This window comes from Heteronotia binoei, chromosome 5 (assembly GCF_032191835.1).
Source record: "Heteronotia binoei isolate CCM8104 ecotype False Entrance Well chromosome 5, APGP_CSIRO_Hbin_v1, whole genome shotgun sequence".
In the NCBI taxonomy this organism is placed as follows: domain Eukaryota; kingdom Metazoa; phylum Chordata; class Lepidosauria; order Squamata; family Gekkonidae; genus Heteronotia; species Heteronotia binoei.
The window spans coordinates 3497115-3524214 of NC_083227.1; the positions used below are offsets into that span (position 1 = coordinate 3497115).

The window sequence follows — 27100 nt, forward strand, 5'->3', positions numbered from 1 at the left end:
ATGCAACACAACAACTTTGCGCCCAGCTAGGCCCAAAATTATGCGGGGACCAGGCTGACTTTATCAACAGCTGGTGGAAATAAGACACTTCGGAGTGGAGGGCGGGATATAAATCCAATATCATCTTCTTCTTCTTCAAATACATTGCAAACTTCTGGCAACAGATAAAGCTCCAGATCAAAAAAATTACATCGTAGAGTTACCGGTAGAACCAGACGTCCGCCTCTGTAGCCACTGCTCCTTCTGAGTTCTCAGCCTCACCATGTTGTCGTCGTTCCCTGAGCTCTATTTCAACGTCGACAGTGGCTACCTGGAGGGCCTGGTGCGGGGTTTCAAGGCAGGGGTGCTGAGCCAGTCCGATTACGTCAACCTGATGCAGTGCGAGAGCCTGGAAGATTTGAAGCTCCATCTCCAGAGCACAGACTATGGGAACGTCGTGGGAAACGAAGCCTCCCCTCTCCCCGTGTCCCTCATTGATGACAAGCTGAAGGAGAAGATGGTGGTAGAGTTCCGCCATATGAGAAATCATGCCTATGAACCCCTGGCCAGCTTTTTGGACTTCATCACGTACAGCTACATGATTGACAACGTGATCCTGCTCATCACCAGGACTCTGCACCAGCGCTCCATTGCCCAGTTGGTGCCCAAATGCCACCCCCTGGGAAGCTTCGAGCAGATGGAGGCAGTGAACATTGCCCAGACTCCGGCAGAGCTGTACAATGCCATCCTGGTAGACACACCCCTGGCTGCCTTTTTCCAGGATTGCATCTCAGAGCAAGACCTTGATGAGATGAACATCGAAATTATTCGTAATGCGCTGTACAAGGCCTACCTTGAGTCCTTCTACAAGTTTTGCAAGATCCTGGGAGGCACGACCGCTGATGCCATGTGCCCCATCCTGGAGTTTGAAGCTGACCGGAGGGCCTTCATTCTCACCATCAACTCCTTTGGCACAGAACTCTCCAAGGAGGATCGGGCCAAGCTGTTCCCCCACTGTGGGAAGCTCTATCCAGAGGGCCTGGCTCAGCTGGCCAGAGCGGATGACTACGAGCAAGTCAAAGCAGTAGCCGATTACTACCCAGAATACAAACTTCTGTTTGAAGGAGCAGGCAGCAACCCTGGTGACAAAACAACAGCAACAACAACACGTGTTGTTTTTTTAAAACTCAAAATTTTTTATTTTTTCCAATTTATTTTTTTTGTATTTTTCCAGAGGGCCTGGCTCAGCTGGCCAGAGCAGATGACTACGAGCAAGTCAAAGCAGTAGCCGGGAGGGCGGGGCGACGCGGAGCATGGCGGACGCTTAAGGAATTCCCTCCCGACCACCAGTCCCGCTAACGCGATCCCACTCCCTTCACACTCAACACAAACGCCTGGGCATGGGCAAGAAAGATACCAGGGGACCCGGCAGCAGCTAGAGTCTCCTTAAAAGACCAAAGGACCCTTACCTTCCCGCTGGTAAGCTCGGACGTGTCGGACGCTTCCCCCCGACCCGCAGCGCCACAGTCAATGGCATCAGAGGCCCCCCCCAACCCTGCCGAAAGCCCTCTTTTAACCACTCAAACGTTCCATGAAGTAATGGACCGTTTGGAAGAGACATTGGGCGACAAGATTTCTAAAGCCATTGCCCCTATTCAGTCGGAGTTAAAAAAAACTCAACGAAACCATTTTGGCGGTCTCTCAAACGGCTGACTCTGCGTTTGAAATGGCGTCTAAGGCACACGAAACTGTCGAGGACCTGCAACATTCTAATATATGGCTCCACGAGAAACTTCTGCACCTTGACAAAAAGCAGTAGCCGATTGCTACCCAGAATACAAACTTCTGTTTGAAGGAGCAGGCAGCAACCCTGGTGACAAAACAACAACAACAACAACAACACGTTTTTTTTTTTTAAACTCAAAATTTTTTATTTTTTCCAATATTTCTACAGTTTTCCAAAACAAACATAGCATAGTTTCAAACATCAATACAATATAGACAAATAAAACAACAATTTTCCCGCACTATTAAGGAGAGAAAGAAAGAGGGGAAAAAGAAAGAAAGAAAAAATTCCATTTAACCTGCTACTCCAATACCCACAGCCAAGACTGGAGGCCCTGTCGCAGATAAATCATACTATTTAAAGCAATATAAAGTTTTAATACTTTTTCGGCATTTGATTTTTTTCCGATGAGTTGGCATTTACGTAGTCAAAAAAAAAAATAAACCATCTTTTACTAAAGTTTTCTCCTGCTTTAGGATTGTTGCTAAAAATGAGTTGCGAAGCAATTTTGTCCTGTATAATTATATCCCACACTTTCTGGTACCATAGGGTCAGTGAGGGAAGTCTCGCCGCTTTCCAACATTTTGCTCACAAGGTTTTCCCTGCCAAAATCAAGAGAGAAATAAGTTCCTGTTTCTGTTTGGTGTAATTGTTATCCGGCCAAACGTTAAGCAAGATAGACTCAGGAGTGCGAGGAACGGATTCATTAGTAATGTCTTCAATTTTATTTATCATGGCATTCCAAAAGGACTGTACTTTTGGGCATGACCACCAACAGTGGAAGAAAGATGCAACTTCTCCACACCCTTTCCAGCAGAGCGGAGTGAGGCCTTTTGTCTCATGGCTCAGAGACAGAGGGGTCAGGTACCATCGTGAAGATAGTTTATACTGTTGGAGTTTGAAATTTGTACACCGTGACCTACCCAATGGAGATGACCATACCTTAGACCATTGCTCTTTTGACAATTTAAGAGAGCAATCTTTGCTCCACGCATTTTGTTGAGTTGACTTCTGTGACCAAATCTTTTGATTTAATAAATTATAAATTTTTGAAATCACACCTCTCATAGTCGCGTTTTCATTAAGAATTAATTTTTCAAAAATATTCAATTGGTCTGTAGGTATCATGACAGGAATCACCTTATTTAATGTGTCGTGGAGTTGATGGTATTCATACCAAGGGATATTGGTCTTATATTTGGATTCTAACTGACATCGGGTGAGCAATTTTCCTTTGGAACTGACATCAGCAATTCTTAAGATATTCAGCTGTCTCCAAGTTTTAAAACTCCCTTCAGAAGTTCCCGGAGGAAACCAAGGTTGGCCCAAGAAGGACATAACCGAAGTGGAAGGCTGAACCACAGATGTTCTAAACTTGTCCCATGTTTTCAAAGTACAACCTAAAAAAGGGTTAGTTAACAATTCTTTGCTTCTATCAGCCCTAGAATTCCAGAGGAATTCTCTAAGACGTAAAGGATGGATACTGGCGGATTCAGTTTGAATCCAGGGCAGATGACATTCCTTCCTAGCATAAAGCAAAACATTACGTAGCTGAGCTGCCACATAGTAGCTGTTCATAAGAGAAGCCATGTTGGATCAGGCCAATGGCCCATCCAGTCCAACACTCTGTGTCACACAGTGGCAAAAAATTTTATATATACACACACACTGTGGCTAATAGCCACTGATAGACCTCTGCTCCATATTTTTATCTAAACCCCTCTTGAAGGTGGCTATGCTTGTGGCCGCCACCACTTCCTGTGGCAGTGAATTCCACATGTTAATCACCCTTTGGATGAAGAAGGACTTCCTTTTATCCATTTTAACCTGGCTGCTCAGCAATTTCATCGATTGCCCACGAGTTCTTGTATTGTGAGAAAGGGAGAAAAATACTTCTTTCTCTACTTTCTCCATCCCATGCATTATCTTGTAAACCTCTATCATGTCACCCTGCAGTCGACGTTTCTCCAAGCTAAAGAGTCCCAAGCGTTTCAACCTTTCTTCATAGGGAAAGTGCTCCAGCCCTTTAATCATTCTAGTTGCCCTTCTCTGGACTTTTTCCAATGCTATAATATCCTTTTTGAGGTGCGGTGACCAGAACTGCACACAGTACTCCAAATGAGACCGCACCATCGATTTATACAGGGGCATTATGATACTGGCTGATTTGTTTTCAATTCCCTTCCTAATAATTCCCAGCATGGCGTTGGCCTTTTTTATTGCAAACGCACACTGTCTTGACATTTTCAGTGAGTTATCTACCACGACCCCAAGATCTCTCTCTTGGTCCGTCTCTGCCAGTTCACACCCCATCAACTTGTATTGGTAGCTGGGATTCTTGGCCCCAATGTGCATTACTTTGCACTTGGCCACATTGAACCGCATCTGCCACGTTGACGCCCACTCACCCAGCCTCAACAGATCCCTTTGGAGTTCCTCACAATCCTCTCTGGTTCTCACCACCCTGAACAATTCAGTGTCATACGCAAACTTGGCCACTTCACTGCTCACTTCCAACTCTAAATCATTTATGAACAAGTTAAAGAGCATGGGACTAGGGATGTGCAAAAAAAAAAATTCGGATTGACACGGATTCGGAAGTATACGGGGGGGGGGAATTCAGAATCCCCGTATACTCCTGAATACCGCATTCGGAATAGCCGCATATACGGTAGATGCACGGCTATTACCGAATATACGGCCCTATTATACCCTATGGGCCATTGAAATCAATGGCAAATAGGGTATATTTGAAGCCGCATGGAGGGGAGGGGGTTTGATATAGAGCCCCCAAATTTGCAGGGGACCTGTAGGGGACTCTCCCCTCCAACCCCCCCAAGTCCCAAAAAGATTGGGCCAGGGGATCCCATTCCAGGGGCACCCAAAGAGGGTGCCCCTATTCCATCATTATACCCTATGGGCCATTGAAATCAATGGCAACATAGGGCATAATTAGAGGCTACTGGGGGGCAGGGGGTTTGAGGGAGAGCCCCCAAATTTGCAGGGGACCTGCAGGGGACTCTCCCCTCCAACCCCCCCCAAGTCCCAAAAAGATTGGGCCAGGGGGTCCCTATCTTTGGGCTCCCCAAAAAGCCCATTGCTAACAATGATGGGGGAAGCCCAATTAGCCACTTCCTCACTGTAATTGTCGCGGGAAAAGTGGCTCTGGGGAGCAGGGGGTTTTGAGGAGAGCCCCCCAAACTGCTGTGCAGCTTCAGGGCACTGTCCCACACAAAACCCACAAGGCCAAAAAAAATTGGACCAGGGGGTCCAATTCCTGGGGCACCCAAAGCCAAACCTAACTTCACATCAGAGAATCTCTATAGGACCCAAATGCACTACATCCCTATATCTACTCTATGAACCCTGCAGGGCAGGCCTGGAAGCAATATAAAACCCAGTTGCCAACGTCACTGCCACACCAAACACAATCTGCTCAAGGTCTGCTCTGCAGACCTGGCTGCAGCAAACCCAGATGCCAGCTCTCCAGCCCTGCCCCAAACAACACGGGGAGAGCTGGCCAACCACAACAAACCTGCTGGTTCTGGGTCTCTCACCCAGGTGCCAGCTTCCCTGCCACAGAACACACAATCTACAGATGCCAGCTCTCCAGCCCTGCCCCAAACAACACGGGGAGAGCTAGCCAACCACAACAAACCTGCTGGTTCTGGGTCTCTCACCCAGGTGCCAGCTTCCCTGCCACAGAACACACAATCTACTCTATAAAAACAAGAAAGTGACCCAGCCCACACACACCCTCACCAACCCCCACACCAACCAGAGGCAATTTAAAAAAACCAAAACAAAACCAGCAGAATCACAAAAGGCCAAGTGTTAAAAAAAGTGGCCTTTTCACCAACAAGAAAGCTCAGGCCAAATAAGTCAACAACACCCCCCCCCCCTAAAACCAGAACCAGGAAAAGGGGGACAAAAGTGTCCTTTTAAACAATGGAAATTAGGCCAAACAGCACCCCCCCCCCAAGAACCCAAAGAAAAGAGTAACAGCAGCAGCACAACACAGCAGCAACAAATCAAACACTGAATACTTTTAGAACAGTAAAAAATTAACTTTTAACAATACAGGAACTTTGCCAACCCCTCCCCCCCAAAAAACCCCTTCACCCTAACCCCAAGAAATCCAAGCCACCCAAATCAGGAGAAGTAAAAGGTCACTGCACTTTTAAAAGTCCTCTCACTAAATTAAGATATGGGCAAATTGGCAAAAAAAACCCCACCCCAGGCCCCCTCCCCAAGCAGAAACCCCCAAATAAGCTACCCCACCACCACCACCGCCCAAATCTGGATAAGTAAAGGGACTCTTAAGTCTTAAAAAAAAGTCCTTTTACCAACAATAAATAAAAACAAGAACCCCAAGAGTGTCTTACCTTGTCTTCTCTAGTCCAGGGATTCGGGAAGTCTGGTAAGGCTGAGTGAGAGAGCTGCAGGCAGTAGCTTAAGCCAAGGGCCAGCCAGCCCTTTGCACAGTCTCTCACACACAGCAGCAATGGAGGAGTCAGTCCAGCCAGGAAGGAAGACTCCTTAAAAAGCCCTTCAAAGCATGCATTTGCAATGCATTTTGCAAATGCATGCTTTGGATTGGCTGCTGGGGCTCCTCTTCCCCCTCCCCCCCTCCCTGATCCCAGGGAGAGGCGGGAAGAGGCCGCTAAAGGTGCGAAAGTAGGCAAGCAGCTCCTTTGAAGCTGCAGAAGCTACTTTGCCGCCTTTTGAATTGACAGCCGTATTATGATAGCTATTCGTAAGTATACGGTGAGCCGTATTCGGCTGCCGCATAATAGGCGGCAATGGCATTCGGCTACGGCCAATTCCAAATACAGCCGAATCAGTGTTGAACCGAATGCACATCCCTACATGGGACCCAGTACCGAGCCCTGCGGCACCCCACTGCTTACCGTCCTCCACTGCGAAGACTGCCCATTTATACTCACTCTCTGCTTCCTATTACTCAGCCAGTTTTTGATCCACAAGAGGACCTGTCCTTTTACTCCATGACTCTCAAGCTTTCTAAGGAGCCTTTGATGAGGAACTTTATCAAAAGCTTTCTGGAAGTCAAGGTAAACAACATCTATCGGGTCTCCTTTGTCCACATGTTTGTTTACCCCCTCAAAGAACTGTAACAGGTTAGTGAGGCAAGATCTTCCCTTGCAGAACCCATGCTGAGTCTTCCTCAATAACACGTGTTCATCAATGTGCCTACTCATTCTGTCCTTAATAATGGTTTCTACCAACTTTCCTGGTATTGAAGTCAGACTGACAGGCCTGTAATTTCCCGGATCTCCTCTGGAACCCTTTTTAAAGATGGGGGTGACATTTTCTACCTTCCAGTCCTCAGGAACGGAGGCAGATTTCAATGAAAGATTACAGATTTTTGTTAGAAAATCCACAAGTTCAACTTTGAGTTCTTTCAGAACTCTCGGATGTATGCCATCCGGACCCGGTGACTTATTAGTTTTTAATTTGTCTAACAGTTGTAGGACCTCCTCTTTTGTCACCTCAATCTGACTCAGGTCTTTAAACACCCCTTCCAAAATTAGTGGTTCTGGGGCCGGCAAAAAGTTCTCGTCTTCCACAGTGAAGACGGAGGCAATTCTATGAGCCCCCCAAAAGGTGCCCCTATCCTTCATTATTTCGAATAGAGGGAAGGCATTTAAAAGGTGTGGTCCCTTTAAATGTGGTGGCCAGAATTCCCTCTGGAGTTCAATGATGCTTGTCACAGCCTTGCTCCTGGCTCCATCCCCAAAGTCTCCTGGCTCCACCCCCAAAGTCCCCAGATATTAAGTCAGATTTGGCAACCCTAGTCAGTAGGACCTTCAACACCAACAAACTTTGTGGTAGGAGTATGAGCTTTTGTGAGTTACTGCTCAATATCTGGAGAAGTGAGCAGTGACTCACTATACCTGATCCCCCGTCACAAATTTTGTTAGTCTTTGCGGTGCTACTGGAGTCTGGCTCTTTTTTACCAAAAATGACAGGACATGGATGCCAGCCAGAAAGGCAAAAACGGCCCGCAATTCTGGAAGAGTAATATAAAGGCGTCAGACAGCCTCATGAACTTCTCTCCACTCTAAAGTAACACATAATTTATAACAATGGGTTTCTCAGGAAAACAGCTCCTCTCCTCGAATTAACCTCTTTTGTTCATGCTCACAGGAACACGAACAAGAGGCTAATTCAAGGAGAGGAGCTGTTTTCCCTCCCCATTTGCCCTTGTTAGCATATAGATAACACCTGGAAGGATCTCCCATCCTATACTTTGGGAGTCAGCAATGAATATGAGCACCCATTTCCTGTCAGCTCTGCCCAAGTCTTTGATTTCCCTCCGGGAAAACTCGTCAAGCATCTCTTCAACATTCCAGTAAAAACATGAAGCCATTTATTTCTGGGGCAAACCTTTCATGATGTCTCAGAAACATTTTCCCTAAGGCATTATGACATATGAGTGCCCACCTCCACTGTGTGTGTGTGTATGTGTGTGTTCTTCGTTCCTAAATCACACCCTCACTTGCATGTGGGATTCACCTTGCACATGAGATTCACCTCTCTTCCATGGAACATGGGCCATTTCAGAAGCCTTCTTCATGGACCACGTTTTTTCTTCACGAATGGCAAATATAGGCTCTCCTAAAATCTATTCCCTGCTCATTCCTATTCTTCTTAGTCAGCTTTGCATGTGTGCTTAAAAAGTGCTTTTCTGTGTGTGTTTACTCATTTTGTTTTTCAATAAAACCTTATTGGTTGAACATCTGCCTGGTTTATTTGAGAGGTTTTTTTGAGGGGAAAATCCCCATATACATAGGTAGCGATTTCAATTGCCCCGCTCTCAGACAGCTATCAAGAACTTTGGCTACCAAATGAGAAGGGAGCACTCACTGGAGAAGACCCTGCTGCTGGGAGAGACTGAAAGTAAAAGAAGAAGGGAACGGCAAAGGATGAGATGGTTAGACAGTGTTATCGACTCAACAAACATGAATTTGAGTTAACTTGGGAGGACAGTGGAAGAAAGAAGCGCCTGGTGTAATGTGGTCCATGGGGTCATGGAGAGATGGACTCGACTGTGCGACTGAACAACAACAACACATCTGGATAACAGCTCCTCACTCCCAGACTCAGTATCACTCCATCAGAAGACCTGGTGAATTATCTGTAGGGAGTAAAAATGTTCTAATAGAAGAGGCTGCTGAAGGCGGCCATGAAATCTCCCATGTGCATGATTAACACTCAGAGAGATGTCTGACAGGAAACCTTTAGGATAAGGCCAGATATCATTGCATGAATTGGAGATACCTGGAGGGAATCCCCTACCTGTTCTTTTGCCTGCCTCTGCCTGACTCAGGAGAAAACCTTCAGCCAGGGCCACCGCCTGGGAACTGGTCTCTGGCCTACACCCTCTGACCCAGCACTGCATTTCCTCAGGCAGAAGGGCCAGGAACTGCTCCAGGATCACCAGGTCCACAATCTGCTTTTAGCTGTGCCTCTCTGACTTCAGCCAATGGCTGCAAAGTCCATGGAGCTGGCTGCAAACCTCTCGGGGTCCACTGGACAGTCTGGACTCATGGCAGTGGAACTGCTGGAAGTGTCGGTAATGTACATCTGAGGTCACGGTGTCCATATGCAGGAACTCTGGCACAGCTCTTTCAAAAAAATCAACACCACTTCCAGGGTGGATGGGACCGGGGCTTTTCCTTGCTGCCTTGCCAGTTCCAGGTCCTTCTGGGTCCTGCTCTTCCTTCTCCTTCCCATTCTCTTGGGTCACCTCCATCTGTGAAAAGATGCCTTTATTCGCTTGCCTATGAAAGCAGGCTTCTCCCTGAGGGAATCGAGAGAGAGAGAGAGAGAGAGAGAGGGACAGCAGGGTGTCAAAAGGGAAATACACCACTGAACATCACAACCCTTAAAAGTGAGAATTGCCCTGATGGATCAGAACAGAAGCGCTTGAAGTTTGTAGGCCAGGTTTAAACTCATTTGCTATATTTACAAACCAAGCTATTTTAGATGTGTCCCCTAAGTTCTTTGAGAAAGCTGTGTGTCTCTGTTTAGGTTTTTAAGGATGTTACAAGCTTAGCCTTTTATTACTTTGGCTAATTCTGTCCTGGGGTCTAATTCTTAAGGTGAACCACAAGAACCCCCAGTTGAGGGGAAGGGGCAGGAACGTGTCTGTGGGAAGGAGCAGCTGAGATCAGGAGAGAAAGGCCAACAGGCTTCCGCTGAGATGTGGCTCAAGGATGTGGAGGGCCAGAAACGCTCCCTTTGGGCATCTGTTGTGGGGTAGTGGACTTACTGCTCTGGGGGAGTTCCCCTGTCTTCCACACATGCTCAGCTCTGCCAGGATACTCATCATTAAAGCAAATAAAAAACAAGACACCAGGAGTCTCCAGGGCTTTCTCCTAAGGGGAACCAACCCAGGCAAACAGTATACCTTAGAGCTTCTTACCAGTTCAAGAGGCAGGGCAGATAGAACAACTCTTGCATCCAGAGAAGAATCCCAGTTTTCTCCTGGCCCCATGTTTGAACTCACCCTGACAGGAGGACCATTTTCTAGAGTCCAGCCCAGTTCTAGAGCAGCTTTGGAGGGCTACTAGGCATCTCTCACGAGTGCCCTGCTGGAAAGGGTTGCTGGGGGGAGGCATCTGGGTCTCAGAACGGACGTTTATTACAATGCAGACAGGAGTTTAGTTTCCCATTGTCCCCCCACACCCCTTCTTATGCTCATCTAACTGAAAATGACCAGCCTTTTTGTTTGTTTCAAGATTTAAAAGACCAGCAACAGAACTTAAAAAAAAAATTAACTTAAATTAAAAACCCAAACTGCAGGGTGCAGAACTGGTGCCTAACAGGGTTGCCAACCTCCAGGTGGGGCCTGAAGTTCTCCCACAATTACAGCCGACCTCTAGCAGAGAGAGATCAGTCGAGAAAATGGCTGTCCTGATCGGGGGGGGGGGGGGGGAGGACTCTGTTGTCTTGTTTCCCATCTGGACCTTTTCCAGACTCCACCACCCCCAAAATGTGCAGGGATTTTCCACCCTGGAGTTGCCAACCCTGTGCAAACCCTGGCTGAGAATGAGGATCCCGGACTCCCCACCCCCTCCCGGACCTAAGCAAAGCTGACCCCCCCCATGCCTTACTTCTAAGGAGACCTTCCCGGGATCCTGGGGCTGCACGGCTTCCCCCTGCTGTTTCTTCTCTGCAGCCCTCTCAGTTCTCTTCACCCTTTCAGAAGAGATCCTCCCCCTTCCTTCTCTTCTCCCCCCCCCCCCCCCGCTTGGCTTCTCCAGCAAACGGCTCTCTGCTTTTAACCCTGTCAGTGTTATTCAAGCATTGTGATGTGGTAAAGGAACTCCAGAGCAATGATTTGAAAATCCAAATGCAGAAATATTGTCTTGATCTTCATTAGCTGCAATTCAGCAGTTTCTCTGGTAGAAACTTCCATCTGGGGCCCTGTGAGGTGGGTGGAGCTGAGAGAGCTCTCACAGAAGCTGCCCTTTCTAGGACAACTCTAGCGGAAGCCATGGCTAACCCAAGGCCAGGGCAGGCCCTTTAACTAGAAGAATGGGAAAATAAAATTGCAGACTACATATTGAAACGAACCTGGGGACTATGTGGTAGTCACTCTCTATTTGAGAAACAGATCAGTTCCGAAATCTGAGGAGAGATGGGTTGTGTATTATGTGAGCAGGAGTCAAATTTAGGATCAGAAACAATTCAAAAAGTGTATATAAATGTATCGCAACACAGAAGAAGGATGAGGTTTAAGTTTTAAATGTCACATCTTGACTATAAACGTATAACGGAAGTTAAGCTGACACTTGATGGTTCTTTCCACCGCCATGGCTTTGAAGGCTGGTGGTCTTGTGGCTTTATTCTAATTGAAGAGGCTCCAGGAAATGAATAGTATAGAGGGGATACAAAAAGGGAAAGAGGGATTATATAACATATAACATAATTGTATATATCAAGGATAATTATATATTTCAGAGTGTATAAACGGAAAAAAATATTTCTTCCCGACGTCTTCTTCATTATAATGTGAAGACTTACGGATGGCAACACGTCATGGGAGTTTTCAAGGCAATCCAAATAGGTCTCCTATCCAAATACTTGCCAGATCCAAACTTGCTTACCTTCTGAAATCTGACAAGATCATATTAGCCTGAGAGATCCAGGTCAGGGCCATATCCAGGGTTGCCAAGTCCAATTCAAGAAATATCTGAGGACTTTGGGGGTGGAGCCAGGAGTCTTTGGGGATGGAGTCAGGAGCAAGGTAGTGACAACCAGAATTGAGCTCCAACGGGAGTTGTGGCCATCACATTTAAAGAGACCGCACACCTTTTAAATGCCTTCCCTCCACTGGAAATAATGGAGGATAGGGGCATCTTGTTTTGGGGCTCACAGAACTGGACCTCCTGGTCCAATCTTTTTGAAACTTGGAGGGGGTTTTGAAGAGAGGCTGGACATTTGATGCCTCTACCTCAAAAAACAGCCCCCCCCCAAAAGTCGGGTGGTGGTGGTCAGGGGTGGTGGGAAAGGCTGCCAGTCTGAAGAAAGGCAGGCTGAGCTGAAGGGACCAAGTGGGGTCTGGTTCAGTAGAAGCAGCTTCGTGTCTTCATCTAGGATCGCTTTGGCACGCGTTTGCGCCTCCTTTCTTTGGCCCTGAGCATTTTGAGCACTGGAGACTTGCCAGTTTCCTCTCGATGGCTTTAATTACTGGTGCGAGCAGCCTCCAGCATCCCGGGAAACAGGCGCTTGCCTAGTCCTGGCCCCAGAAGAACAGAGCGCAGGAGAGCAGCTGGAGGCTGCCCCTTGGAGAGCGGCTGGGTTCAAAAGCCCCCCAAACACCAGCTCTCTCCCTTTCCCAATGGAAACCATTACACACACAGACGTGGGAAAGGCACATAACACTAGGTGTTAAAACTTTTTGACTTTTTTATCATACGTATTATATATACAGCAAAAAAGGACAAAACGTAGCACACACACTGTTGCCAACAGGGCTGTTTTTAGCAGGAACGCAAAGGAACACAGTTCCAGCTGGCTTGACATCAGAGGGTGTGGCCTAATATGCAAAAAAGCTCCTGTGTGAAATGATGGTGATGTCAGGGGGTGAGGCCTAATATGTAAATGAGTTTCTGCTGGGCGTTTCCCAGGCCTCAGATTCAGCAGGAGCTCACAGGAGCACAGCTCCTGAAGCTTTCGGAAGGTTCCACCTCCTCCCCATTGAATAGTAGATGCAGCTGGATAACAATCTCTGGATGAGCTCCACCACCTATTTGTCTACAAAACGACCCCTGGCTTTTTCTACAAATAAAGCCCTGGGGGGCCAATAAATCGAATGGTCCAAACAAACCTCCAAGGAGGACTTGTTCTCTGTTGTGTTGTTTCTAGAAGGCTGCTCAGGGGAGTTCCTCTCAGACCCTTCGGACCGATTCTTCTCTGTGCCGCTTGCCATGTCTGGTCCCACCCCCCTTGAGGGCCTGGCTGACCCTGCTTGAGCCAATGGGGGGAGCTGCTGCAGGCAACCGAACTTTGTGCAACTGGCCACCCCCCCCCCTCCCCTAAGCAGCCAGCAGGATTGTGTTGGGAAATACCTGGTGGCTTTGGGGGTGAATCTGGGAGAAGGTGGGGTTTGGGGAGGAGAGGGGCCTCAGCATGCGACAGTGCCCTAGAGTCCACCCTTCCAAGCAGTCATTTTCTCCAGGGGAGCTGATCTCTGCCAGCTGGAGATCAGTTGTCAAAGTGGGAGATCTCCAGACCCCACCTGGAGGCTGGCAACCCTCCCTTTCCGCGATCCGGAGCAGGTCGACCCACAGTCATCTGAGTCAGGGGGGCTTCCTTCCAGGTTTTAGGACTGCAGGCCTGTTCCTCCAAACCAGCCTGCTGGCAGGGGGGTGTCCTGCTGTGAGTCTGCCCAGTGCGACGGGGCTGCTTGCCACCTCCGGCATGGGAAATGCCTGGAAATGTGGCCACAGCTCTCTTCCCTCAGAGATAGGGTTGCCATTCCCCCCCAACACTTCAGGGTCATCAGAAAGCGGGAGAAGAGGAGGGAAATGTCTGCTGGGAACTCTCTTATTCCCTAGGGAGACTTATTCCCACAGGAAAGAATGGAGAATTGATCCGCGGGTATCTAAGGCTCTGGAGGAAATGTTTCTTGAGGTAGAGGCACCAAATTTGCCACGTGGCATCCGGTGCCTCTCCTCAAAAGACCCTCCAAGTTTCAAAAAGATTGGACCGGGGGGTCCAATTCTATGAGCCCCAAAAGATGGTGCCCCCATGCTTCATTATTTCCAAAGCAGGGGAGGCATTTAAAAGGGGTGTGGTCCCTTTAAGCGCGATGGCCAGAGAACTCCCTTTGGAGTTCAGTGATGCCTGTCTCGATCTTGCTCCCGGCTCCGCCCCCAAAGTCTCCTGGCTCCACCCCCAAAGTCTCCCGGCTCCACCCCCAAAGTCCCCAGCTCTTTCTTGACTAGGACTTGGCAACCCAAAGCAGGATGGAAGGCAAAGCGGGAAAGGCTTGGCTTTTGGGGAGGGGTGGCCTCTTGCTCCCCCCCTGCCTCCAGCAGAGCAGCCCCTTCCCCACCCCGGACCCCCGCCTCAGCCCTCCAGCCAGGGAGAGGGAGGGGGGAGACTGAGCCAGACGTCACAAAGCAGCAAGGGCGACGTCACAAGCGACCCCCCAGAGCAGATTGCACAGCTTTTGCTTTCACTCTCTCCCAGTACTTTGCCGGGAGAGGACTTGGAGAATGGAGATGCTCGGAGCAGAGCTTTGTGGCCGGCCGCCGAGCCGTTCCCCATCGAGGCTGGAAGAGCCGAGGGAAAGGGCCCCCAGCCCTTCTCCCTCTAGGTAGGTGGGCCCGGGGCTGCTCCCCTCCTCCGGCCACTCCAGGGCCCAGTCCAGCCAGCTGGGGGAGGGTTGCCAAGTCCAATGGAAGAAGATCAAGGCTGTGACAAGCATCACTGAACTCCAAAGGGAGTTCTGGCCATCACATTTCAAGGGACAGCACACCTTTTCAATGCCTTCCTTCCATAGGAGATAATGAAGGAGAAGGGCACCTTCTTTGGGGGTTTTGAAACTTGGGGGGGTATTTTGGGGAGAGGCACTAGATGCTGTACTGAAAATGTGGTGCCTCTACCTCAAAAAACAGCCCCCCCCCAGAGCCCCAGATACCTGCGGATCAATTCTCCATGAGTTTCTATGGGAATAAATCTCCATAGGGAAGAACAGAGTTCCCAGCAGACACTTCCCTCCCCTCCCCCCGCTTTCTGACGACCCTGAAGCGGGGGGAGGGCCTCCAACCCGGGGGATCCCCTGCCCCCACCTGGGGATTGGCAACCCTAAGCTGGGGCCAGAAACCTGGTCGAGGCACCAAGGGAGAGGAGAGGAGAGGAGAGGAGAGGAGAGGAGAGGAGAGGAAGGCAGTGGGCGTGGGGGGGGGAGCACAGCGAAGGACATTGGTTCTGCTAGAGGCACCTGGGTTTGGGCCAGTGTTCCCTCTAAGCTGAGTTAGTGTGAGCAAGCTCACAGTTTTTAAGCCTCCAGATCACAATTTTTTTGTCTTAGCTCAGGTAAAATAGCGCCAGAGCTGCCGCGTCCACTAGGCAACATTCGAGGGCTGCCTAGGGCGCTGGCTCTTGGGGGGTGCTCTTCGGGGCCCTGCCTCTGCACAGCCCAAGACGCTCCCTGCCAGCACTCCGCACGGCCCTCCCGCCCCCTGCTTCAAAGGGAGCCAGCGAAAAAAAATGTAAAAGAAAAAAGGGGGTGGGGGCCCGCTTTCCGGCTGGGCCGCTGGGAAAGCCAGCGCCGGGCCTGCCCAGAGCAAACTAATTTATGCAGTAGCGAGTCCCAACTTTAATGTCAGTAGCTCACAAAGTAGAATTGTTGCTCATGAGATTCCAAAACTTAGAGGGAACATTGGTTTTCGCCCCCTGTGTTGGCCCGGATGGACCACTGGCCTGATGCAACAAGGGTTCTCGTCTGTTCTTAGGTTTGGGGCCCATGATGTTCTGTCTGGGAGAGCCAGTTTGGTGTAATGGTTAAGTGTGGGGACTCTTACCTGGGAGAACCGGGTTTGATTCCTCGCTCCTCCACTTGCGCCTGCTGGAATGGCCTTGGGTCAGCCATAGCTCTCGAGAGGTTGTCCTTGAAAGGCCCTCTCAGCCCCACCCACCTCACAGGCAGTGTTCCCTCTAAGCTGCAGAGTCTTGTGAGCAAAACCTCAACTTTGTGAGCTACTGGCATGAAAGTTGTGAGCTCCTGCATCAATTAGTGTGCTCTGGGGTCCTCCTTCCTGAGCTAAGACCAAACTGTGTGAGCTGGAGGCTAAACATCTGTGAGCTAGCTCACGCTAACTCGGCTTAGAGGGAACACTGCTCACAGGGTGTCTGTTGTGGGGGAAGGAGATACAGGAGGTTGTAAGCCGCTCTGAGTCTCTGATTTAGGGCGGGGTATAAATCTGCAGTCTTCTTCTTGGTGCTTGTGGGTGGGGTGGCAGAGTGGGAGGGCTTCTGGAGTTCTGGCCCCACTGGTGGACCTCCTGATGGCTTCTGGGCCACTGTGTGACAGGAAGTGTTGGACTGGATGGGCCACTGGCCTGATGCAAGAGGGCTTCTGTTATATTCTTATGTTTGGGGCCAATGATGCTCTGTCTTCTTGGTGTTTGGGGGGGGGGCACAGCGGGAGAGCTGCTGGACTTCCGGCCCTGTTTGAGAGCTGCAAGGATGGAAGGAAAGGTGGAAAGAAAGCAAATAGATGGGGGGGAGGAAGAGGTGGAAAGAAAGCAGCTTTAACTATCAATGCATTCTCCAAGCCATCAGCTGGCTTGGCTTGGAGAAGTGATTTAAAGAGACAGATACCTTCTCCAAGCCAGGCAGTGGGGGCTTCAAGAGCCACACAAAATGGCTGAAAGAGCCACACTTTGGCCACCTCTGCTCTAGTGTTTAAAATAATCCTATTGCAGACTCAGTATTGCTTACAGCAAAAACAGTGGACTATCTTTCAGCAGCTTCGACTTTTAGACGCCAAGGTGGATAGGCTCTTTGCTGGGAGTAAAGATGAGTAAAGTCTGGGGCAGTGATGCTCTGTATTGTGGGTGCTTGGGGGGGGGCACAGTGGGAGGCCTCCTAGCCCCACTGTTGGACCTGCTGATGGCACCTGGGTTTTTTGGCCACTGTGTGGCACAGAGTGTTGGACTGGATGGGCCAATGGCCTGATCCAACAGGGCTTCTCTTACGTTCTTATGTGACACAGAGTGTTAGACTGGATGGGCCAATGGCCTGATCCAACAGGGCTTCTCTTACGTTCTTATGTGACACAGAGTGTTGGACTGGAGGGGCCACTGGCCTGATCCAACAGGGCTTCTCTTACGTTCTTATGTGACACAGAGTGTTAGACTGGATGGGCCAATGGCCTGATCCAACAGGGCTTCTCTTATGTTCTTCTGTGACACAGAGTGTTGCACTGGATGGGCCAATGGCCTGACCCAACATGGCTTCTCTGATGTTCTTATGATGCTTGTACCATTCCTCAAACGAGCCTCCCACGTACTGACTGTAGGAGTGTGAAGAGTCAAGTTCCGCTTTTGCCAGCAACAAGAGGAACTGAGCGCATAGCTACTTTGGCCATCCCATCCAATCGGTTGATGTGTTGCTTGATAATCTCAGCTATTTGCCCTTCTGGCACACCAAGCCTCTCGTCAAAGGCCACCTGACAGAGCTATTTGGGAGGTGCCTCAGGCGACTGGATATACGTTCAGTAATCTACTGACTAGCTCCAGCCACAGCCAGGGCCACTTTGGTGCAGTGGTTAAGTGCATGGACTCTTATCTAGGAGAAGTGGGTTTGATTCCCCACTCCTCCACTTGCACCTGCTGGAATGGCCTTGGGTCAGCCAGAAATCTCGCAGGAGTTGTCCTCGAAAGGGCAGCTTCTGTGAAAGCTCTCTCAGCCCTACCCACCTCACAGGGCGAGGAAGATAAAGAAGATTGTAAGCCGCTCTGAGTCTTTGATTCAGAGAGAAGGGCGGGCTATAAATCTGCAGTCTTTTTCTTCTCCGGGTGCCACGTGGCCTAGGGGCGTCACGAGGTGCCCCCTCTCCTCACGCGCCATGCCCGCTGCCTTCCCAACCTCGCCGAGGCTTCGTAAGCCTCAGTGAAGTCGGGGGTAGGGGGCGTGGCAGCAAGCGGGCTCAGAGCCTGGCTCTGAGTATGCCCGCCGCCTTCCGAACCTTGCCGAGGCTTCCCAAGCCTCAGGAAGCCTCGGCAAAGTGGGTGGGCTCTGAGCGCACCCGCTGTCTTCCGGACTTCCCAAGACTCGGGAAGCCTCGGCGAAGTCTGAGGCCTGGCAGCGAGCCATCCTGACCTTGCTCAGATTTGGGGCGGGGAGCAGGGGTCTGCCTGGGGTGGCAGAACCCCCAGCGCCGGGCCTGGCCAGAGCCAAAGAGTTTCCAGAGTGTTTATTGCACAACAAGGACTGGCTGAAGGTCAGAGGTCTCTCACCAGGCCGTGTATTTAAAGATGCAAGTGTAGCACCCTTGTTGCCTCAGTCTTCCCTTCTGCCCTGCTGGGATCATGCAGTGCCGCTGTCTTCTAGTCCTTAACGCATTAATTTACAAACTGTTCCAGGAGCGAGTTTGTCAAAAAAGATTTCCCTGCACAACGTTCTCCTCTCAGTGAGAATAGTGACAGTAGTGTTATGGGCATTTTAGTACCTTCGCCTGCTGCTCCCTCAGACTTCATGGCGGAACCACAGGTGTTTCCCCCAAGCAGTATCCAAGGAAATTCCGGATTTTGTGCACGTTTGGAACTTGAAGAAGTTAAACTGTCCCCAAGTGGTCATGTCAGAGGCCAGCAGAGCACAACTTCACCTGTCTTCAATTGTGAAGCTTCCGTATATTGCCCTAGAGTTAGATAACAACAACAGTTCACAATCTATGACCCAGGAACCAGATCCAGCTGCTGTGATCTTTTGTTCTGTAGAAACAAGGTTGTCCATTCCAACAATACTGAAACAGTCTTCTATTCTGAATTGCAGGAACAGATCTATTGCAGGAGTGGAATCTCTAGATGAGTATGAAAAGAGGTAGGTAAAGGTCTTCCTCTGTGCAAGCACCAGTCGTTTCCCCCTCTGGGGTGACGTTGTTTTCACAGCAGACTTTTGACAGGGTGGTTTGCCATTGCCTTCCCCAGTCATCTACACTCCCCCCGCCCCTCCCAGCAAACTGGGTCCTCATTTTACCGACCTCGGAAGGATGTAAGGCTGAGTCAACCTGGAGCCACCTACTTGAACCACCTTCTGCTGGGATCAAACCCAGGTTGTGAGCAGAGGGCTCCGACTGCAGTACTGCAGCTTTACCACTCTGCGCCACGGGACTCTGAAGCAGAATTCAGTTACGAGTCCACTCTGAAGCAGAATTCAATGACGAGAACGTTCTGGCACTTAGAAATGAGGCACTGAAATATAAATATCAGCCCAATAAAACAAAACAATTTGACCAACCTGCTGAACATATGAACATATGAAGCTGCCTTCTACTGAATCAGACCCTTGGTCCATCCAAGTGAGTATTGTCTTCTCAGACTGGCAGCGGCTCTCCAGGGTCTCAAGCTGAGGTTTTTCACACCTATTTGCCTGGACTCTTTTTAGTGGGAGATGCCAGGGATTGAACCTGGGACGTTCTGCTTACCAAGCAGATGCTCTACCACTGAGCCACCGTCCCTCCTGTTTTTAACTCTTGGTTTGATAAAGAACGTAGTGAATTAAAGGCACATCCGTCTATTGCAAATTTTGCAATGCTACCTCCCCTCGTATCCCAGAAGAATATCAAATATGCAAACAATTACTTAAATCCCCTTATTAAGATAAAGAGGAATGCCTTTGTCCAAAAACAATGGGAATGACTGTTAACTGCTATATCCTGCAATGACTCAAAACCATTTTCGACACTAGTTAACAGAGCACTTAGACCAGGAATTTCCAGCCCTTCTGTTATTGCTCCCTCTACTTGGTATCCGTATTTTCTTGATCTATTCCAAGAGGAGGCTCCAGGTGCTCTCCATGTGACCAACCTTGTTCCTGACAATATGCCTGAATGGCCTCCTGTGACTCCAGAAGAAGTTGTGGTGGCAGGATTTCTTTTGGGTTGGCTTGGGTCTCGTATGAAATTGGCAACAAGAGTTCTAAGCTCTTCATTCATATTGCTCTCAGTCAAAAGCATAAGTTGAGAATGTAGGTCAGGAGAGTAGACAGAAACTAGGGTAAAGTTGAGAGTCTTTGGAGGACAGGAATTTCCTTATATGGTATTGTGAGGAATTGATAACTTGCCATCTGGAGCTGCGATCTGCAGTGCTGGAATTCATCACATTAGATGAAATAGAGAGAAGTGATACAATTTCCCGGGGAAAGTCTTTAAAAGCCCTGGAGCTGCAGTACAGCTAAAACAGCACTGAGAGAAGACTGACAAAGGGTGAAACCAATGAAAACGTAGGAAATATGGTCTTTTGATCTCTTTGTGAGAAGTTGTGCAGAACTTTGCCGCCCCAGTCTTTTCCTTCTGTTGGCTGTAGCTCCTCCCCCTCCCAGTCCCCTGGGGAAGGAAGGAAAGAGCCTGGACTTCTTTTGCTCAGTTCCCCGGACCCCATGGGAGAAATATAAAGAAAGCATCTTTAAGTCCACTGAGTGCTAATGTTTTTAAGCATGTTTTTAAAAATACATATTTATGTCAGTGTTCCCTGCATCTGCTCCTAGGCAGGCTTCTCCCTCTCCTCTAGGCTGCAAATCAAGACACAAACGACCACTCTGTGGGACTAATGAACTCTTGTTCCTCATCCTTCATTGCAGAGCGGAAGAATTGGCCCAGAACTGCTGGGAAGCAGAAATGGCCATGATCAAAAAATGGCACTACGAGTGCGTGGATCTCTTAAGGTGAGGGATGTGTTGGGCAGCAATATCTGTTCTATTTGATACTAATTTATATGTGGCTTCATCTTGGAGAGACGCATTGGAAAGCAGTTCCCGTTTTCCAGTGACAGATGGAATGTTAACTTCCTCGGGAATACGAAGAGCAGTGTTCCCTCTAAGCGGAGTTAGTGTGAGAGAGCTCACCGTTTTTTAGCCTCCAGCTCACACATTTCTTGTCTTAGCTCAGGGGGGAAAGGCTCAGAGCAAACTAATTCTACACAGCAGCTTGCAGCTTGAATGCCAGTATCTCATGGAGTAGAAGTTTTGCTCAAAAGACTCCACAGCCGAGAGAGAGCTTTGGCTGTCACCACTTGGGCTCTCTCGCGCGAGAATTCTCTCTTGTGTGAAGAGTCTCTTGGCTGAGAGGCTGTTGCTCTCTGACCCTGCGTCATGTCGGAGACGCCTCGAGTCTTCACTCCATGAGCCGATGGCCGGAGCCTCTGACTCTCCCTCGTGCCGGTGGTAGCTAGCCATCAAGACCTGGCAGCTGGCTGAATGCTGTGGATGCCCTTGGGAGTCGTCCTCAGGCCTCAGATGCAGCAGGAGCTCACAGGAGCGCAGCTCCTGAACCTTCCTGAGGCTTCCCCCTCCTCCTCCTCCTCCCACCTACCTTGTCCAATGAGTAGTAGGTGCAGCTCCATCACAGTCCCTGGATTAGGAGAGCGGGCAGCCAGGCAGCCCCCAGGGGCTATGCCACACCCCCAGCAGCCCTCTTTAACCCCTGGAGAAGCCCACGCCACCCTTTCTCCACTTCTGATGTGATTTTGGACAGCGGATGGCTTGCTGGCCTTTTGGCTGGGGCTCTCCTTTCTTGCATCGGGTTGCTTTTGGCTGGGGGGGGGGGCAGCATATGCTAATGAGTGATGCTAATGCGCTCCACCACCTATTTTTCTGCAAAACAAGCCCTGATCGTCGTCCTGCCTGCCTGCTTGAACTTTTGGTAACTATGGTGTGATTTAGTCTGGTGAAGAATAGCCTTTTTCTTTTCTGTCTCCCCCACAAGCCTTGTCTTTGAAATATATGGCACACAAATCTTTCTTAATTTCTGTTGTGACATCTTTGCTCTTGTAAGTCTCAAAGCTAAGTCCAGTGACTTTACTGCTCGACTGCATGCCAGATTGTTACTCTGAAGTTCAGTGGGGCAAGCCTACCTTGCAGGGATGGTTTCACTGTTAATCTCCCGGGAAGGCTTGAAGGTTGACTCTGCCTTCATTGCTGTTGGGATGTATTCTCAGAGTCTGGTGGCAGTGTGCCTTTTGATCTACAGGGAGGGCATAGCTTCCCTCCAGGACTTTGATAGCTTTTGTTTAACCCCCTAAACTGGAACCGGCGGTTTGAAGGGGTGTTTGGACCGGTGTTTCCTCTAAGCTGACTTAGCATGAGCTAGCTCACAGATTTTTAGCGTCCAGCTCATGCATTTTTGTCTTAACTGAGGAAGGATGACCCCAGAGCAAACTAATTTATGCAGCAGCTCACCACTTCAATGCCAGTTGCTCACAAAGTAGAATTTCTGCTCACAAGACTCTGCAGCTTAGAGGGAATATGGGTTTGGACCAGGCGGGTTCCAGGACAGGATGTATTGGCCAGCAATTTTCTCTGCGATATTTGAGATTCATTTACACGCGGCTTCCGTTTCTAAGTCCATCACTTTAGAAGGGTGATATGATTCCCCCAAATCCCTGCTATAATCCCTCTCACCCCCGCAAAGCAAAGCAACCTGCCGAACCGTCGGCTCCCAGCGTGTGAGCAGTGGGTTGGCCGGGTGAGAGCTAATTCCAATGTGTGTTGGATTGTTTCTGTGTTTAATTTAGTAACACTTAGTGGGAAATGGTGAGAGAAGACCCTGTAAGTTATTCTTATGCAGTTGAAGCCCTGCATACCAAGGAGGGCAAGGGAGATGGTGAGGGGTCAGGAGATCAAGTCCTACGAAGAAAGGTTGAAGGAGCTGGGCCTGCTTAGCCTGGAGAGGAGGCGGCCGAGAGGTGATAGGATCACCCTCTTCATCTAGGTGCAGAATTGTTTTCTGTGGCCCCGGAAGGGAGGACCAGAACCAACGTTTGGTTGAAATGAAACCAAAAGAGTTTCCGGCTCAACATGAGGAAGAACTTCCTGACCGTTAGAATTCTGTTGATTCTGTATAAAAGTGATTCTGTCTCTAAGGTGCTCCAGCGTAGACACTGTCACACAGCAGGGATGGCCTTCTGCTGGCTGCCACCACTCTGGTGAGGGTCAGGATGGGAAGGCCTAGCTCCCTTTTTAGCAACACCTTTGACCCATGACCAAGGAGATGTGAGGGCCTAGGCAGTTAAACAGGGACAGTTTGTTTACAGCGCTCAAGCAATAGGCGGGTAATAGAAACTTTTAGTGCAACCATGACCTCTTATGCAGTTGAAGGGTTGCATAAATGTTGCTTCGAAATGACCACTCAGTGGGGCTCATTCAGTTTTCTTCCTCAGATGTCATCCATGTTGTGGAATATCTCCTGATTTCGAGGAGGAAGATCTAAGCGAGGATGATCCCAGGTGAGGATGTGTAGTGGATTTTGGGGTTCAAACAAACTTTGGTTCTGAAGTCTGACTGTAACTGACTTTTCCCCTTGAAGATTTCAGGTAGGCCTCTTGGTTATAAAAACAACTGTCTGTGTCCACAAGGCAAAGTGAGATGGAATGTGGCCTTCTGACGGTGGATGCACCTGTGGGAGATGGTACCAGCCAGTTCTCCCAATTAAGAGATTCCTTCAGCTGAACCTAGTTCTCTGAAGTTGTGGGATTCAAGGCCATTAGATGTCACATGAGTCTTGCGGCTCCAGTTTGGCGTATTGGTTAAGTGCATGAACTCTTATGCAAGAGTACAGATCCAACCTTCTACTTATAACAAAGCTAAAAAAATTGGGTAAAGATCCATGAAGAAATACAGAAGGTATTGAAAGTCAACTTCCTGAAGAATCCAAAAAATATGTTATTAAACATAGTAGATATGTTTTATTGTATGTGGTCATTGGCCATTACAATATAATATTACAGTATAAAAATTTACATTTAAAATCATACTTGAAAAGCAAGTCTTCAAGTTAGAACTGTACACTTCTAAAATTTCATAAATACATCATTGATATATTTAAAACCATAATAGCTGTGCTGGACTATAGAACTCAATGTGGTGCATTAGTAGGAGCCACTTTGGATCTAACTTTTCTAGCTGCAAATGCAAAAAGTGCTACCTTGCATGAAACCGAGGGGTTCCTATCCGATAGTAAAATCAATCAATCAACTTTTCACTGTCATGTAAATTGTGTACTTGGCTTAAAATTCCCGAAAGGAATTTGCTTCTTAGGTCTGAATAGAAAGGGCACACCATTCTATAGTGAAAGAGATCTTCCACAGCAGTTCTGCATACGCATACACATCGTTCCTGTGGTTTATTGGTAAACCTTCCAGACAGCACTTCAGTGGGCATAGTCTGAAAACGGAATGCATAGTACCATCTAATGTACCAAAATTTCATCACGGACTATTTAAATACATGGTTACAGCAAGAGTGCTATTTGCATCAAAATGGAATGCTGAAACATGCCCAGAATTGATTGACTGGAAAAATAAACTGACTGATTATATAACTATGGCAAAGCTAACATCTTACTTGCGTAATAGACCAGAATCTGAATTCCAAGAGAAATGGAATGTATTTTTTGCCTATATCCATCAAAATTAGGCTGTAAAGCTTTAAAGACTTTAAAAAGGAATAAAATGTTAAAGTCCAAAAAGAGTAAAAGACAGAATTGAGTATGGTATGTTCAAAATCTTTATGCTTGCAATGACCTAACATTAGAAACATCAGGAATATCAAAAATGTTAAGAACGTAAATATATTTGATGATGATATTGGATGTATATCCCATCCTTCACTCCGAAGAGTCTCAGAGCGGCTTACAGTCTCCTTTACCTTCTTCCCCCACAACAGACACCCTGTGAGGTGGGTGGGGCTGGAGAGGGCTCTCACAGCAGCTGCCCTTTCAAGGACAACCTCTGCCAGAGCTATGGCTGACCCAAGGCCATGCTAGCAGGTGCAAGTGGAGGAGTGGGGAATCAAACCCGGTTCTCCCAGATAAGAGTCCGCACACTTAACCACTACACCAAACTGGCTCTCCCTGTCAACGGTCATCCGCCTAAACTTGCAGGCCGAGCGGTCCCCTTATTACTTTATGCCGATGACACTACCATCCTCTCTTGTACAAGAGTGGGCCTGCAAAGGTATTTGAATGCCTTTTATGACTACTGTAATTGTAATTCACTTACTATCAATTACACCAAATCTAAAGTAGTTGTCTTTTCAAACTGCTGGCGTCCACAGAGATGGTTTATTGGCAATTCAACAATCGAGCAAACAAAAAATTTTAAATACTTGGGGATCACTTTTAACCACAAGTTAAGCTGGGTTTCACATCGTAACAACACCGTCAACTTGGCTAAATGTTCAGCTGCTCAAATTAAACAGTTTTTCTTTGCAAGGGGCAACCAATTAGTTCCAGCAGCTATTAAAGTGTTCAAAGCCAAAACGCTTGCCCAAATCCTCTATGGTATCCCTATTTGGATCTCAGCTTTTACCAGGAAAGTGGAGGGCATTCAAGCCTCATTCTTTAGACAAATTCTTGGTTTGCCAAAATGTGTGCCCTACTTTGCTCTCTGCTCTGAAGTGGGTCAGTCTTTGGTGGAGACAAAAGCCTGGATTGCAGTGTTTATATTCTGGCTCAAAATTTATTTTAGAACAGATCCCAACAGCCTTCTTGATTGTATGAAAAGAGACCCATATATTTCATCCTGGACAGCAGTGCTTCTGTCTAAACTCAATCAATTGGGGTTAGAGGTAGATGACTTTTCTACCGCTGATGAGTCATATATCTTCAGATGTATTAAACTGAGACTATGGGAATCGGAGGATACGAAATTACGGCCAACTGACCCTTATATTTGCTCTCCAGCTTCCTTAGGTCTTTATGCTTTTTGTGGCAAAATGCCCAATTATCTATCAGACCTAACCACTCCAAGTCATCGCAGGGCATTTATGTTGGCTAGACTAAACGCGTTTCCCTCCAAAGTTTTACAAGGGAGATATCAGCGAGTCCCCTTAGCCGACAGACTTTGCTCCTGTGGAGCAAATACCCCTGACTCAATCCAGCATATATTGCTTGATTGTTCTTTATACCATAACCTCCGTAAAGATTTATTTGGCAAGCTTTCTTTTTCTCCAGATTTGTCTATTCTGCCACCGTTATTATTTATTGAGTGATACTGAGGGGGTAGTTAGTGAGGCTGTGGCAAAATTTCTGGCTGACATCCTTAAATTTAATTCTGACCATGTTTGAATGCATCTGTAAGCTCGGTTTTATCTTGATTTTATCTCCAGTGTTTAAATTTTTATATTCTGTGTATTTTTATCTGAATCTATCATGCCATTAAAGGTTTGGTATGGTAAAGATTATGCATGGGATAGAGAAGTTAGAGAAAGAAGTACTTTTCTCCCTTTCTCACAATACGAGAACTTGTGGACATTCAATGAAATTGTGGAGGAGTCAGTTTAGAACTGATAAAAGGAAGTACTTCTTCACCCAAAGGGTGTCTGTCTGGGGCAAATGATGCTCTGTATTCTTGTTGCTTGAGGGGGGCACAGTGGGAGGGCTTCTAGTGTCCTGGCCCCACTGATGGACCACCTGATGGCACCTGGTTTTTTGACCACAGAGTGTTGGACTGGATGAGCCTTTGGCCTGATCCAACATGACTTCTCTTACGTTCATTTGTTCTTACAGCATGGAAAACCAACAATGTGGTGGAGAGGAAGATGCAAACGAGATCGAGGAAGAGAAGGTGAAAGAGAAAGTTCATTTTTAGGACTTAGCAGTGCTGGGAGCAAGTGCTTAATAGTAGTGGACTCTAATCCACTTCTCCTGCTGCCAAGTGAGCTTGGACCAGTTCTTGTTCTCTCAGAGCTCCCTCAGCCCCATCTATCTCACAAGGTGCCTGATGTGAGGAAGAAAAGGGAGGTGATTGTAAGCTACCTTGAAGCTTTTTAAGGGAGAGAAAAGCAGGGTATAAAAACCAACTCCTCTTCTTCTGTACCGCTAGAAAAGAACAAGAGTCTAATAGCACCATGAAGACTAACAGAAATTGTGGTAGGGTAGGAACTTTTGGGACACTGACTGTGTGGGCCTGGCATGGGATGCAAAGGAGGACATGGCTATTTGGCTGCTGTACTGACCAGCTAACACACCGGCAGATATCGGGCCCGTTGAAGGCTGCCACCAGCTGGCCACTGGAATACTGTAAATTCCTAATCTTGGGGGGCTTCGATATCCAGGCTGATGAGACTACCTCTTCT

General features: G+C 48.2%; 1 protein-coding gene across 1 annotated transcript; it reads left to right on the top strand.

Moving 5' to 3' along the window:
* The first annotated feature begins 262 nt into the window (after nucleotides 1-262).
* Nucleotides 263-26613, top strand: LOC132571397 (V-type proton ATPase subunit d 1-like). Its single transcript, XM_060238193.1, has 5 exons — nucleotides 263-1148; nucleotides 14492-14618; nucleotides 20609-20692; nucleotides 23185-23250; nucleotides 26532-26613. The coding sequence occupies exons 1-5, from the start codon at nucleotides 263-265 to the stop codon at nucleotides 26611-26613; spliced, it is 1245 nt and encodes a 414-aa protein (XP_060094176.1).
* The last annotated feature ends 487 nt before the right edge of the window (nucleotides 26614-27100 follow it).